The following is a 16,147-nucleotide window of genomic DNA, read 5'->3' on the forward strand; positions in this document are numbered from 1 at the left end:
TTCTTAACACATTAAATAATTCCGCAACTTCGTTGCAACTAAAAGCTATTAACATAGCAAACAACATGAAGCTTTGGTGCCAAATAGAAAAGGACATGATGCGCCCTTTTGTACCTGCTTTGTACTGAAAAACAATCTTCGACAGTCTTTACAACCTTTCTCATCCGGGCATTCGGGCTTCAAAGAAATTGATATTGGAACGTTACGAACAATTACAAAAGACGTTGTCACTCGGGTTGTGTGGATTGTCAAAAACCTAAAGTCTTTAAGCACACCCGTAGTCCGATACAACCTTTTGTCCAACCACCTAGGCGATTCGACCACGTTCACAGTGATCTGGAGAGTCCTCTGCCACCTTCTGAAGGTTTCCTGTATCTCCTCATTTGCAACGACCGCTTTACGCGGTGGACAATGGCTATTCTTGTCACGGATATTATGGCTGAGACTGTGGCACGTGCGTTTGTGTCACAATGGGTGTCACGCTTTGGTGTGCCTTCGACTATCACCACCGATCAAGGACGACAATTCCAGTGTACCCTCTTCTCTACCTTGACTAGGCTTCTGGGTATAAGGCACATTAGAACGACACCCTATCATCCTGTAAGCAATGGAATAGTGGAAGGGTTTCATCGTTCCTTAAAGCAGTCTATAATGTGCCATGGTACGCAAAGATGGAATGAATCTCTTCCATTGGTGCTCCTCGGATTGCGTTCTTCATTCAAGAAGGATTTAAAGTGTACATCTGCAGAGCTAGTCTATGGCATGACACCACGCCTGCCAGCTAAATTCTTATCTCCATCAAGTACCATCGATCCTCATCCGTCGGACTTCCTTGACCACCTTAGAGACACTATGCAGTCCTTAGCCCCAACACCGGCATCAACTCACAACAAGCCAGACTCATTTGTGCACCCGTCCCTGAAAAGCTGTACACACGTCTTCATTCGTCATGGTGGTGTAAAGAAATAACTTCAAGCACCATATGATGGACCTTTTCAAGTGCTACTATAGATTGACAAACACTTCACCATTTTGGTAAATAAAAAGCCAACAACTATTAGTGTCGATCGCTTAAAGCCAAGTTTTGTAGAGATGGATGAAACTCAGACCTCATCATGTTCCTCTTCCAATACCGTGCCGAAACAACCATCGATGACCATACATCCTACAGTTCTGACAACAGAATCAGCTCCAGCAGTAGTCACCCGCTCCGGCAGAAAAGTCCGGTTCAACACCAAGTATCTCTAGCCTCAGTGCCTAAGGCACTTGGGGGGGAGTACTGTAGTTCGTTATATCGCGATAGCAAGTATGCGCCCTGAACATCGAACTTTCAGGTGTGCGAATGGCAAAGATTGGAAAAAGGATGAGCTAAATAATATCGGCGAGTAGTTGGGCACCAACCACGATCGGTGAACGACGCACGCTATGTCCTATTAATAATCACCCTCAATACGAATGTTTAACTATGTTATTTCTCTCTAATATTTATTTCTAATTAATTAAGAAATATGTAGTCCAGTTGGTTTAACTTTCATTTTTTATTTCGATTTATAATTAACTAGGTTATCTATTGACTCTTATAAGTTCTTAATTTTACTGTTGCTTTACCCGTTCTTCAACTAGATAATGAGATCGCCATCCGTCTCATTAAGAATTCCGAGTTTCATAATCGAATGAATCATATAGATATGAGTTATAAATTTGTGCGAGAAAAGTTTGAAATTGGACTACTAGATGTTCAGCACTGTACAAGTGAAGACCAAGAAGCTGACCTCTTTACAAAACCCATTCCTAAATTTCGTTTTCAGAAACTGAGAAAAATGATTGGCATGTGTGATTTAAAAACTTTAATTTAAATTCTGTTTTTCAGTAATTTTGTTTTTAAATTTAGCATGCCATTTCTGTTACATATTTTTTTATTTAACTTTTAAAAGGAAGACATTTTTTTTGTACATATGTCAAGTTTGTTATAAAAGTTTCTTTCTTTTCTTTTTTTTTTTTTAGCAAGTATGGATTTAGGGGATGTTTTAAAGTATTACATCAATACTTGTTAGCTGTAACCTGTTTTTATAACCCTAAAGTCACCTCCTACCACAACTTTAATTTCCATCATTAGATCAATTGTTTGTTGTGTGCTGTTCTAACTTATGTCTGTACGTACAACCGGCTGAGCAACTGCGCATCGCTTGAAATGTATCAACGTGTTTCTAAACGTGTACCAAATTTTTTATGCTGAATAATTGACTTAAGGTAGTTTAAGATTTCCACGTAACTTAGTTAGGCTTAGTAGCATTACTTATTTTACGCTTTCGGTTTTAACTTTGTTTTAATAAGAAATGTCTGACAACAAAAAATTGGGCATGAAAACGTGAAATGCAAAGAATGTGGACGAGAATTTACAATGAGGAAAAATTTATACGCTCACATGAGGAACTTGCACGATGATAAGCCCATTGATATGTCCAGCTAGTTAGGGTGCGCTTTGTGCAATCAGATGTTTGTGAATTATTGTTTGTTGAAAAAACATTATCAGAGCGAACATTCTGAAGTATACCTGTCATTTGAAATTAAATCTTTTGATGATCAAAATTCGTTTGACATTTGGAAGGAAAGTTTTGGAAGAGAGACAGTATCTCATTTTATACAGCGATCTATTAAGAAATTGATTTACTATCAGTAGTTAAGTATTATGTGTGTCATCGTAGAGGAAAGAGCCGCATTGAAGTCAGCGACGGGGAAAGAAAACTTCACGTTAAAACCATGGGGACCAATAAAATTAATAACAGTTGTCCAGCTACCATGAAAGTTACGAAACGTTCTGGTCGCGGAAATATTTCTGTTGAGCTTCAATCTGTACATGTTAGTCATGAAGGCGAGATTGCCTCTAAGTCCGAATGAACGTAAGCTTTTAGTTATTCAGATAAAGCAGGTAATACAAAAATCTAGGGTTTTAGCCAATGTTAGATCAAATGATACACCCTCTACGCGATTATCATTAATTGACAAAAAAGATTTGCACAATAATCTGTACAGAATTTAAGTTAAATAGTGAGGTATGTTTGGATAAAAATAATGCTCTTTCTGTGCATCTTAAAGTTCAAAAAATGCTGAAGGGGCCTGGCAACCATGTTTTGCTGTACAAGAAAGTTGGAGATGCCTCTGAAATGCCAAGAATTTACGAAAATGATTTTTTGCTTTGTATTATGAGCAATGCTCAACAAAAGCAGTTAGAATTAAATGATGGTATTATTATGATAGACTCTACACAAGGTCTTAATCAGTATCAGCGTAAATTCACCACACTGATTGTTAATGATATTAATCGTGAAGGTTTTCCAGCTGCTGTATTTTACTCTTCTAGAGAAACAGCTGACGTGGTGAAATATTTTTTTGAAGCAATAAATAAGCGTGTACAAAATCTTAATTTCCTACTGTTTTTATGTCAGATAATGCACCAGCCTATTATAATGCATGGGTTAATGTTTTGGGGGAATGAAACTTTCACTTATTATGTAGCTGGCATGTTAAAAGGGCTTGGAAAAAGAACCTGAAATCTAAATTTAGTGTCGCTGATTTAAGATCCACCATTAAATCTGATTTATTTGAGCTTCAAGAAGAGACTTATGTTGTGACATTTGATCATTTATGCAAATCATTCTTTGAGAAGTATAGCTCTAATACAGATGCGCAAAGTTTTTAAAATTATTTTAATGACGAATACATGTGCAGGAGAAAGCAGTGGGCTTAATGTTATAAAGTTGATTGTAGGATAAATGCTAACATGAAATTGGAAAGGTGGCATAGGTTGTTAAAGTATGAAGAAGGCGCTGGGCGTGTTATTATGAGACTTGATAAATCACTTTCTATGGTGTTGAGTGCTATAAGGGCTAAACTTTTTGGAAGGTTATTTTCTCTTGAGAGGCATAAACTTACAGCTAGGGTATTGGATATGAGAAATAGGCATGACAAAATAAAAGATATGAGCGACAAATATTCTGTTTTAGAATTAGATAAAACGTGCAGTTGGGTGGTTTCGAAACCTCACGGTAATTTAATTGTAACATATGATGTTAATAAAGTTGATGTTACATGTAATTGCCAGTTAAGATGTGATGCTTGTAATATTTGTGTGCATCAGTATAAATGTAGTTGTGTAGATAATTGTATCAGGTTCAATATGTGCAAACACATCCATTTTGTAATTTCACGTTTTTCTGTTACATCTTCGAATTCTACTGAGCCAGTCATTTCTCCTAGCAACTCAGGGGAACATAGTGCTATATAGGCTGAATTAATAACTAACCATGCATTAACCACTTAAAATAAGAGGAAAATGCTCCTCGAAAATCTAAACGATATAAAAGATTTAATAGTCAATGCCTAAACTGATTCAGAGCTAGATTTGATTCATAATACATTTAGCGAGTTAAAAACAAAATATCCATTGATGTCAGACAATAGTTTAGTTAATTTTACTCAGTGTGAAAAACAACCAGCAAATAAGATTTTGTGCATTCTAGACTTTTTTATAATTAGGATTGATTATAAATTTCTTTACGTGAGACTCATTTGGTCAAAAGTTTTTTTTTTTTTTTTTTTAAATATAGAAGTTCTCTCTGTACATAGTTGATACACATATTTCAAATAACTATTTATTTATAGATTTTCTTTTGATCAAGATTCTATTCTTCTGATCGAGAGTTTATTCTTTTGTACATAAAAAACAATCAAGAATAATTTATATAGAGTAGTCAAATTTTAACGTATATAGAAAACTATAATCAAGAATAGTTTATGTAGACTGTATAATTCCTTTGTACACAGAAAATTATAGTCAAGATTAATTTATAATCCAGATTGTTTGTAAATTTCTTTGTATATAGAAAATATAATGAAAAATAATTGTTAGTCTGAGTTTTAGTTGGATTTGATATATTTTTTACCTGGAGCTAAGTTCCTAAATGTTAGTACTTTTAATGACATTGATAATATAATAGATTTTCTTTATGATTATTTTATCCTATGTAGATTTTCAAATTATGGTACTTATGAAGTTGAATTTATCACATGTAGTAAGTATATTTTTTTCTGGAGATAAAAAAAAAATGATTACTTTGGTTGAGCCTACTTAGCAATGTGGTGACTGTAGACTTTTAAAAAACATTGAATTATGTTATAATTATTTATTGTGTGCATGATTATATTTCCCATGTATATATTATTTTTGTAATGTAACTAATATTCAGTGGCAACACATAGTTTATCTGAGTGCTTTGGCAACAGTATTTGTTGTCGCTTGGCTTGAGAGATCGGCGAATGTATCGCTGCATGTAATTCCTTTATTTCCTTTTGCTTAATATATTATTAACTTTAATATAGTATTAAACTTAATAGATTATTTGTGCAGCTTAATTTATCCACTAAATCATAAATAACAACAGGTTATGGGCACCAGCGAGTTCAATGCGCCAAGATTATGTGCAAAGTGGATATGAAAATTTAACGGCAATCCATAGGCCTAACTAGATCGGAACACGTGATCATTTTTCCCCCGATACTTCAAGACTGTGTAATATATTCTAAAAATGGAACAGGGTAAGATCCCATTTAAGCCATTATCGGCCAAAAATTATTGGCCCATGTGGAAATACAGAATAAAATTCGTATTGAATCATTATACAGATGCCTTGGATGTCGTTGAAGGAAGATTGGAGACAGTGCCGTAGCGAGCTTAACTCGCGCCCGGGGCACAATACCTTTTTAGCGCCCCCCATTCGAAAATCATCTAATATTATAAGTAAAATATACTCGCAAAGTAATAAATAAATAAAGTCATAGGCTCAAGCTAGGCATTAAATTTGAGACAAAAAATGTAGTTGAGAAAACAAGACTAGATTTTGAAATGTATATGATCATCTAGAATTAGTTCAAAAGATACCTATTATTTATTTTACATATTTATAAAGAAATATTTTAAAAACACGCAGTTTTAAAACAATAAAAAAGTAAATATTTATTATCTCTAAGGAGATACATATGTTTAATGTAATCATATTTAACAATATGATAGGAGATAATATGTAATCATATTTAACAATATGATTATAATATATTAATAAAACTAATTACTATGTATAAATTTTCCGCTTTTGATGAATCAAATTTATCAATAATATCATCAAAGTTGATCATTTCAAATTCTTTCATACCCTATTCACTGAATAATAGAATCGTCGAGTAGATGTAGTAAGTAATCTTATTTGTTTTATTACTAACCAAGAATGCCTTGAACTTGAAAGGTAGCAACACAGTGAAATATACACTAAAATTTATGCTAATATTAAACTTATAACATTTAATAACATTTCATTTTTATTCTAAGCAGAGCGCGATGACAATGACGCAAAACTGAAAAATACAAGCACAAAATAACTTCAACGTTAATATTTCGGGTATTTACCTAACTTGTAGCGGAATTCCACAACCTGTCGCAAGTGTCACGGATATGTACAGTCACGGAAAAAAGTATCCGGAAAGTAACAAATAAAGAATCATTAATTTTTTGAAACAGATAATTCTCAGGTACAGAACAAATACGGCGTTTGTGTCCTTTCCTAGAAACAGCAAAACGCTGTATTTGTTGTGTGTCTGAGAAGTATCTATATTAAAAAATAGACAATCTTTTAGTTGTTATTTTCGGGATACTTTTTTCCGTGACTGTACGTATAAGTACATTAGAGTGCTATTGTTATCGTTTTAAAATAACAAGCGTAAGCTACATTACGTTTATAGAAACAAAAATAAATAGTGTTCTGAAAGAAAGAATGTTTGTACTTTGTACACTGTACAAACATACAGACACTTTGTACACTGATGTTTGTACTTTGTACACTGCAAATATTTGGAGATAATATATGTAACCACACAGCGTAGATGCCATGAGGAAGTGCTGACAGACACAGGTCGAGTCAGCCCAGTGGAAAAGACGTGTCATTTCTATTATGAATATATTATTACAGTTTGATTAGTGTTCCTTTTTATTTACGAATTAACATTTATTATATTTCACCGGCACTAAATTTAAAATATATTTTCCAGAAATAAATTATTATAAAAATAAAAATCATCCAACCATTTTTTTTTGTTTTGCTGACCATTTGGCGCCCCTTTGTGTGTAGCGCCCGGGGCATGATGCCTCCCCTCGCTACGCCACTGATGGGAGAAACCAGAACAACCGAATATAGCAGATTCTGAAGCTATCAAGGAAAAATATAGATTTTAAGGAAGCAAATAACAGTGCTATAATGGTTCTAACTAACTCCATGACCGAAGATACTTTACAAAAAGTGATGAGATTTGATTCCGCAAGTGATGTTTGGCTCGAATTGCACAAGATTTTTGAAGATTCATCGGACAATCAATTGTACAATATATGTTTACAGTTCTTCAAGTTCAGCTGGTCTGAAGGATGGCAGATCATCTGTCTAAATTGAAAAATTTGTGGAACGATTTAAACAGTGGACTTGAGAATAAAAAGGAAAATAGACTTTCAGAAATGTTGTTAATTTGTAAGATATTGGATACAATTCCTCTAAATTATCACCCTTTCAAGTCAAGTTGGTTGTAGCATTCAGGCACAAGCCTCAGCTCTTTAACTATTCACCAGCATTAACAGGAGAGGATGTTTTGGAAAGATGGTAAGCTGCGTTCCATGCTGGCTGTCGTTGCATTCTTAATTTAATATTAATTTAACCTTAATCGGAATAAACATGTTGTAAATATAATTTTATCACTCATTGCTTATTTTTATTCAATATGAAATTATTTCGTTAATTTAAATATACATACAAGTTTCTCCACACCTTAACAATGGAGAATCGGACAATGCTGACCCGGACTATAAAATACTGATACCTTCTGATAATATTATCTAATTTAATTAATAACAATTATTTAATTAATATTCTTGATTCTGATATCCTTTCATCTGTTAGTGATTTAGTCTTTAATATACCTGCTGACACTCCTTGTACTATACTAAAAGATAGACTCCTTTCAATCTTTGAACTATCTGCAGCTCAAAATACCAAAGCCCTATTGCAGGAATTGTTCTTGGGCGATCAAAAACCTAGTGTATTGCTCAGACGTACGAGAGAGCTGGCAAATAACCAGGTGACAGATGATTTTCTAAAAAATCTTTGGCTTCAACGCCTTCCAAACAATATACAAACTGTCCTAGCAGTAAGTGAGGATAAATTGGAGAAACTTGCTTTACTTGCTGAAAAACCAGAATAAAGAATTAGGTCGGCAGATGTGAGGTATAAGAGACAGTCTAAAAGAAATAGGTTTGTTTTTTAATGCTTAATTCTATTTAAATTTTACTTAATGATTTAGTTAACTCTTCTTAGTAGAATTCTTCCTTTAGCATAATTCATAACACAACCATTTATTATGTCTTCAGATAAACTACGTTTAGGCACAGAGTTTGGACATGGTTATCCAGTTGCACATTTTATTACCAGCAGTTTAAAAACAGAAACCATTTATTTCTTTGGCTTTAATCTAAAATTCCAGCCTTAAATTGTATTTGTATAATGACTGATGATGATAAAGTTAGAGCTAATTCATTCAAAACGATTTTTGAAAAGGTTTCACGTTTATTATGTAAATGGCACATTCATAGGACCTGGCAAAGACAATTATCATCGAAGATTAAAGATGTATCTTTAAGAAATGAACTATAATGCAGGTTTATTATCTTTTTTAGAAGAATGATATCTTTCATCATTTTTAAATAGACTTCAGTTGTTTATACAAGAGTTCAAAATAGTTGCTCAGCAGTTAATCTCTTATATTGAACAAAATTATTGCTCTGAGCATAGAATAAAATTAAGGCCCATGGCATATCAAAATTTTCCTCGGGCCTTTACTGTCGTGACTAACATCAACCGACATGCACAGATGGCGATACTAACAAACATCGCTGATGTCATCCCTTTCCCTTATCTCACAGACTGTAGTACCAACCACAATCAACAGATGGCGATACCAACGAGGATTGCTGATGTCATTCCTTTCCCCTAAAAGGAGGAACGCCACGGACAGTGCTGCTCGAACACTTGACGAGGTGAGACCTCAACGATCAGCTCTGATGCGAGAGACTCTTCCGATATTCTTCGCGTCACCTCTAGAGCTGTATCACGATTATATTTTACAATATTCTAGTTAGTTTTACTTTTATCCATTAAATCTATTAATTTGAATATTATCAGTGTCTGCGTGGATTATCCTCCAACATAAATCAACAAGCATGCTAAATTACTGATACCAATGCTTATTGTGAGTCTTTTTATAATAAGTTAAAAGCAAAGTGCTTTCAATAGAAAGGTAGATAAATTAATTGAAATACTTATGCAAATTGAAAAAGATATTTTCAGGGCATATCGCTTATGGCCTACAATAGTGGCAGAGCTCAAACAACACGCGTTTTGGACTAAGAACAGGTGTAAATATGAAAATACACATTCTACAATACACAATACTTGTACAACTCATAATTCAACTTGAAGGTAATCTTCGTTCCAGCAAACGATAGCATTTCTTATGTATTTTGCTTAGCAATGAAAACTTTGAACCCACTTATCTCAAAACTTGATTTTTTTTTAGTTGTGCCGCTATGACTATAATTTTATATTATTTCAATGTTGCTGTTCGTCTTCATTATTTAGTATATTGTTATTTTACCATTTTCTATATAACTGTTTCTATAAATTAAATGTCTATAGGGAGTTTTAAAATTAGACATACTTAGCCAAATAAGTAACCAAGCTCAAAGGTTGCTGTTTTTTTGGGTCCTAGATTGAGTAAGTTCGGTATGATTCAATCCTATCCATCCAACTGTTTATAAATTTCTACGTGGTTTCTACAATTTATGTTTTTGTAATTAACATGGCTCCAATAAAAATAAATATTCCAGGCGACATTTAAATTGAAAGATTAAAGATGATGTTGATTGTGGATCAACATCATCTTTGATTAACAGAATACAAAACATCACGAGATTGCTTCAAGAAACTTCTCGTGATGTTTTGTATTCTGTTACTCAAAATCCATCTGTAAGTTCTGGAAAGCTTGAACTGCAAAAATTTGAAAGTTCGAACTGTGAAATAAAAGTTTCTGATTATGATATAGATAAAGATTCCAATTCCAGTACTGATTCTGAAAGTTCTGACTCCATTGAGAATAGCACCTTTTGTGCCAGTGCAAGGAATGAGACTTTTAGTGGAGAGTTTAAAGAAATAATACTTCGCCATCGTCTAGAAAATAATGTTGTCACTGATTTGTTGTCACTATTTAATCGTTACACTATAGATATGTTCCCTAGAGATGCTCGGTACATTTCTAAAAACACCACGTAGCACTGAGATCAGAAGTTTAGAAGGCGGATATTATATACATCTGGGTGTCTGGGTGGGGGATGTTAGCAAAATTTGCAGAATAGTTTTATTTGCAAATGAAGATGGATCGCCCACTTCCACAAGTGAATCTAGTCAGATTTGGCCCATTTTAATAAAAGTATATTTTGAAAATTTTTCTGATATTTTTCCAGCTGGGATATTTCATGGCAAACAAAAGACAAATTCATCAAACCGTTCATTGATGAAATTAAAAAACTGTGTAAAGATGGTTTGAACATTCAAGGTAAATCCATATGTATTGCTTTAGAAGGTCTCATTTGTGACACTCCAGCCCGAGCCTTTTATCATGAATGCGAAAGGTCATAATGGGTATCTTGTTCGGTCGAAGGAAAGGATGGAAGAGTTGCTTTCATAATTTGCTTTCATATTTTCATAATTCAAACACTTATTTTGATCAACTTCCCTTCAATTTAGTTACCCAAGTACCTTTTGATTATATTCACATGGTATGCCTTGGTGTAGTTCGAAAGCTACTTAACTTTGGGTTAAAAAGTGATTTATCTTGCGAAGGAAGGTAAATGAAATTTCTTCTGCTCTCGAAAACTTAAGATCTCAATTACTAACTGAATTTTCTCATAAGCCAAGATCATTGAAGGAAATAGATCGGTGGAAGGCAACGGAGTTTCGGCAATTCACCTTGTATACAGGCGCGGTCATTTTGCATATAGTTGATGCTGATGTATATTTGATTTTTATGATGTTGCATTCTGCAGTTCTGATTTTGTGCCAGAATTCTTGAAGTTCCATGCTAAATTCTTATGCAGAATCTTTATTTAAATCATTCATTCATTAAAATATATTGCGAAGAATTTGTATCATTCAATGTTCATGGGTTAATCCATTTGCCTTCAGATGTTAAAAGATTCGGATGCTTGGACAAGTTCAGTACCTTTACTTTTGAAAGTTATCTCCACAAATTGAAAAAACTTCTTAGAAAATCAGAAAGGCCATTGCAACAACTACATAGAAGAATAGTAGAGCTCACTTGCAGTGTAAAGCTCATTCACGAATAGTGTAGAAATTTCTTCTACAACTTAATACTTATTTTAAATTAATTAAAGAACAAAAAAAAGGAGTTACTACTAACATTTACTGTGGACCACATTATTCAGAGAAAATCCTGAAAGGTTCGAAATTACTAAATAAAAGACCGAACAACTGTTGTATGCTAAATGATGGTTCCATTGTGCTCATCGAAAATTTCAGATGAGAATCCTTATGTTGTCGGACGTCAGTACGATTCAAAAGCAGACTTTTATAAAATTCCATGCAACTCTTCCCTTTTAAAATTTTTTTTCGTTAATTCTTTATCGTGCATAAAAACTTAGCACATAAATGAAATTAAAATTAAATGTGGTTCATTTCATTATGGCCAAAAAAATTCTGTTTTTCCCATTTTGCACTTAACTTAGAATTTTATCATTAGTTTTTGTACATAAGTTATTTTTCATTATTGATCGTGTTAAATGTATATATGTTTGGATTAGTGAAAAAAAATTTGTATTATAAAAGTTTTTATCTGCCCCCAAATTTTAATTCCTTTAAGTGAAAGTTGAAATCATATAAATTGTAATCTTTAAGCAAATATGTTGTTTATCTAATCTAGACTAGGAGTTTCATTTAAAGGCTGAATTGTCAGAACGCAGTCTAACTTTAGACCTGGTCTAAACCTCTAAGTTAAACCGAGCTGCATTGCAGAAACGAAGTTTAAGGAAAAACCTTGGTCTAAACCGTAGTTTAACTTAGACCCGCTCTAGGGTAGGTTTAAACTTCAGTTTTCTTCTGACGCATGCGCAACCGAGTAAAAAAAAATTTCCATGATGCTCCGTATCGTTTATTTACTTTTGTCGCTACCGTGAGTTTACCTTTGGCTTTCATCGAATTGTCGACGAACAGTAAGACCTGACAGGATTATGCGGGATCGCCGAAATCCATTCGACAACTTTTCTGAAGAAGAATTTATTCGGCGATTCCGTTTTTCTAAGTCAGGTGTGTGGGTTGTGCTTAACAGGCTCAACTTACAAGAGCCCACTGTAGAAATTATTGAGTTATGTAAGTATTGACTGAACATGACATCTTTAAGTTAAACTAACTATTTATTCAGTATACTACAAAAAGAAACAAAATGGAACGATGATCGTAATGTATATAAAAAAAATAAAGAGCACGGGCTTCATAGGTGAAAGTTAAATTAGTAGTTCTAATCTGTTGCCAGATTTCCTATTGATGTAAATGCCAATCTTTTTTCTTATTAAGGTGGCTGATCACCTTTTTTTTGGCAAAATCGACATTTTTTAATTTTGATATTTTTAAAAAATTCGAATTTTTATCTTTCTAAATCTGTTTCTCTTTTTTTTCTAACTTTAATAAAACCAAAGTCATAGCATTTTAAAGTAACCTTACAATCGAAATTTTGATACCGGAAGTCATATTTCTTCATCCGGAAGTTCTTTTCTTCAACTAGTTTCTGTTTGGAATAAATAAGAATGACGCAGTTTGAATACTTTTCACTTAAATAAAACTTTTATTAACCCTGCTGATCTGTTCGGGTCTATCTGACCCGAAAAAAAATTTATGCGTTTATAAAAAAATATATTACAGAGATAATTCCTTGAAACTTCTTGACATTGTTGGTTAATAATATTAATATGTACTTTCTGACGGATTTTTATTGATTTGTATTTCAAAAAAATATTTTTCAACTTATACCTAATGTATCGTTCGGGTCAATACGACCCGAAACATTTAATTTTACTCACATACGTTCTCTCTTGTTTACAATAATTCGTAAGAAAAGAAAATCATCATTTCCCCAAATTTATTCGATTTCGAAATCGGTTCATTGCCGTATGTCTTTGGTCACGTGACAAGCAGGTGCAAGATCGAAAAGTTGGCTAAGGGCCAAAGTATTTGCTCTGATTGCAACTTTTCTTTTATTCTGTTCTATTTTACTTTCTGATATGCTGTAAAAGAGATGTGCTTCTTGTGAATACAAGACCAAAAATGGCAAATCGGATAAATTTGAATCAATCTGATATAAATAAAGTAATAGAAGCTTCTGACAGTGAAGAAGAAGTATCCGAGTATGAAAACCATACGAGTGATGAAAATGACAGTGAAAGTTCTGACAACTATTTTGATAACGATATTCAACAAATGAACTATAAAGAGAGTAGTATTCCATCCAAGAACCGTGAAATAAAGTGGAAATTTGAACCGCTGCCATATTCTTCTCAAACAACAGCTGCTAATATAATAAAAACTACTCCGGGTATCACACGATATGCAACGGCAAGGATAACAGATGTAAAAAGTGCATTTCAAGTTGTGTTCAATTCTTCAATTGAAAACGAAATAATAAAAATGACTAATATTGAAGGAGAAAAAGTTTATGGAAAAAAGTGGAAAAATATCGAAAGCAAAACTTTTCAAGCATACATTGGATTATTATTATTAAGCTGGTGTTTATAAATCATATGGAGAATCAACAAAAAGTTTGTGGGATAAAGAAACTGGCAGAAATATATTTCGTGCGACGATGTCTCTCGAAACATTTTGTGTCATTTCCAGAGTTATTCGTTTTGATAATAAATCCACTCGTCAAGAAAGAAGAAATTTGGATAAATTAGCTGCAGTACGAGATATCTGGGAAAAGTGGATAGAAATTCTACCAAAATTATATAATCCGAATGAAAATGTTACTGTGGATGAACAATTAGTAGGCTTTCGTGGCCGATGTCCTTTCAAACAATATATACCAAGTAAGCCATCTAAATATGGGATCAAAATATGGACTTTATGTGACAGTAAAACTTCATATGTATTGAAAATGCAAATTTACACTGGAAAAGAAAAAGGGTCTATGCCGGAGAAAAATCAAGGAATGCGAGTAGTGTGTGATCTTACTTATGGATATTCAGGACACAATGTGACATGTGATAATTTTTTTACATCTTACAACTTAGGACAACTTCTTCTGAAACGGAAAATGACAATGCTTGGCACCATTAGAAAAAATAAAAAGGAACTTCCTGAACAAATGCCAAACAAAGAAGTACACAGCTCATCATTTTATTTTACAGCAGACACAACTGTTGTGAACTACATTCCAAAAAAGAACAAGAATGAGTACTTTGCATCACGACAAAGAAGTCTGCAACAGACCTGACAGAAAACCACAAATTATATTAGATTACAATTCAACTAAAGGGGCTGTGGATACTCTTGATCAACTTTTGAACACATACACTTGCAAACGAAAACGCTGGCCTATGATAGTATTTTATAACATGCTAGATACATCTGCGTACAATGCATTTGTTCTATGGACTTCAATACACAATGAATGGAACGAAAACAAACTAACTAAACGAAGGCTATTTTTGGAAGAACTGGGAAAATCACTCAATTTTCCACATATTGAAGCAAGGCAACATCTACCAAGAACTGAGGACTCAATGAAAATTGTGAAACAAGTGCAGAGTAAAAGTAAAAACGTACCATCAAGTGAATCCGAGAACACTTCATTGCCTGTCAAACGAGCAAGGTGCAAGCTCTGTCCATCGAGCAACAATAACAAAACTAATATATTATGCTGCAATTGTAAGAATCACATTTGTAAAACTCATGCAAGATATTACTGTTCAAACTGTAAATAAAGGTAAATTAAAATTTCAAATATTTTTCTGTTATATTTATAGGTGTGTTATAGTAATATTTTAAGTCTCAATTAAGGATATTTTTCTCTTATTTATATGGGTGATTTATACAATTAGACATATTTTTAAACTTACATGAATATACTTTAAACTATTTCTAAAATGACACCTGTCATTTATTACAAGAAAGTATAGATTTCCGAATCGGGTCATATTGACCCGAACGTTACATACGTGTAGTAAATATGAACAGAACAGCAGGGTTAATCGATTTACTGCACGGCATATTATTTAAGGAAGTTATTTGTAAAAGAGGGTCTGGCAGCAAAAGAATAATCAATCAATCAGATCCTTGTTTATTTTCGAACTTGCGATTGCGCTCTATTTTCAGCTTTTCATTCTACATTTATTTTCGTATTATTATTACTGTTTGAGTAGTTAATTTATTATTGTTGAGTTTTTATTTATTATTTTTGAGTTTTTATTGATAATTTTTACTTTTTTTATTGTTATTCCTTAAAATGGGAAAATCTGTTGCTAGAAAGCGAAAGAGAAAGTTTTATGGAAATCAGTTTTCGTCAGCTAAAATAAATGAAGAAAATTCTGTAAGTTTTCAAAAGATAAATAAAAATATGCCTAATTGTGTGAATAATGATGATCAACTTACAGGAAATAGAATTATTTGTTTAAATATACTACAGGATGTTTTTTCTGAGTTATGCTGCCCTAAGTGCTTTGCTACAGATCTCCATTTGGCAGAAGATTCTAAGTATGGATTATGTTCTAATTTTGCATTAAAATGCAAAGTTTGCGATTATGTGAAAGGGTTTTCCTCTTCAAAAAAAAATTGGATCTGCTCCTGAAACAAACAGCAGATTTGTGGATGGAATGAGACAAATCGGAAAAGGGTTGCTATCTGCAAAAAAGCTGAGTGTTACTCTCAATATGCCCCCTCCTCTAAGTCGCAGTGCATTTTCAAAGCAACAAGAAAAGTTATTAAACGCTGTGTCA

The 16,147-nt window shown here is 33.1% G+C and overlaps 1 protein-coding gene across 1 annotated transcript; it reads left to right on the plus strand.

The window, feature by feature from the left end:
- The first annotated feature begins 411 nt into the window (after positions 1-411).
- Positions 412-969, plus strand: LOC107448126 (retrovirus-related Pol polyprotein from transposon 412). The gene has a single exon (XM_016063233.2). The coding sequence runs from the start codon at positions 412-414 to the stop codon at positions 967-969; it is 558 nt and encodes a 185-aa protein (XP_015918719.2).
- The last annotated feature ends 15,178 nt before the right edge of the window (positions 970-16,147 follow it).

The sequence above is a fragment of the Parasteatoda tepidariorum genome, chromosome 9 (genome assembly GCF_982258835.1).
Source record: "Parasteatoda tepidariorum strain Cologne lab strain chromosome 9, Ptep-v5.0, whole genome shotgun sequence".
NCBI lineage: Eukaryota > Metazoa > Arthropoda > Arachnida > Araneae > Theridiidae > Parasteatoda > Parasteatoda tepidariorum.

What these genes read in the sequence shown, in the direction of transcription:
- LOC107448126 (XM_016063233.2), top strand. Translation starts at nt 412, where the DNA reads ATGGCTATTCTTGTCACGGATATTATGGCTGAGACTGTGGCACGTGCG.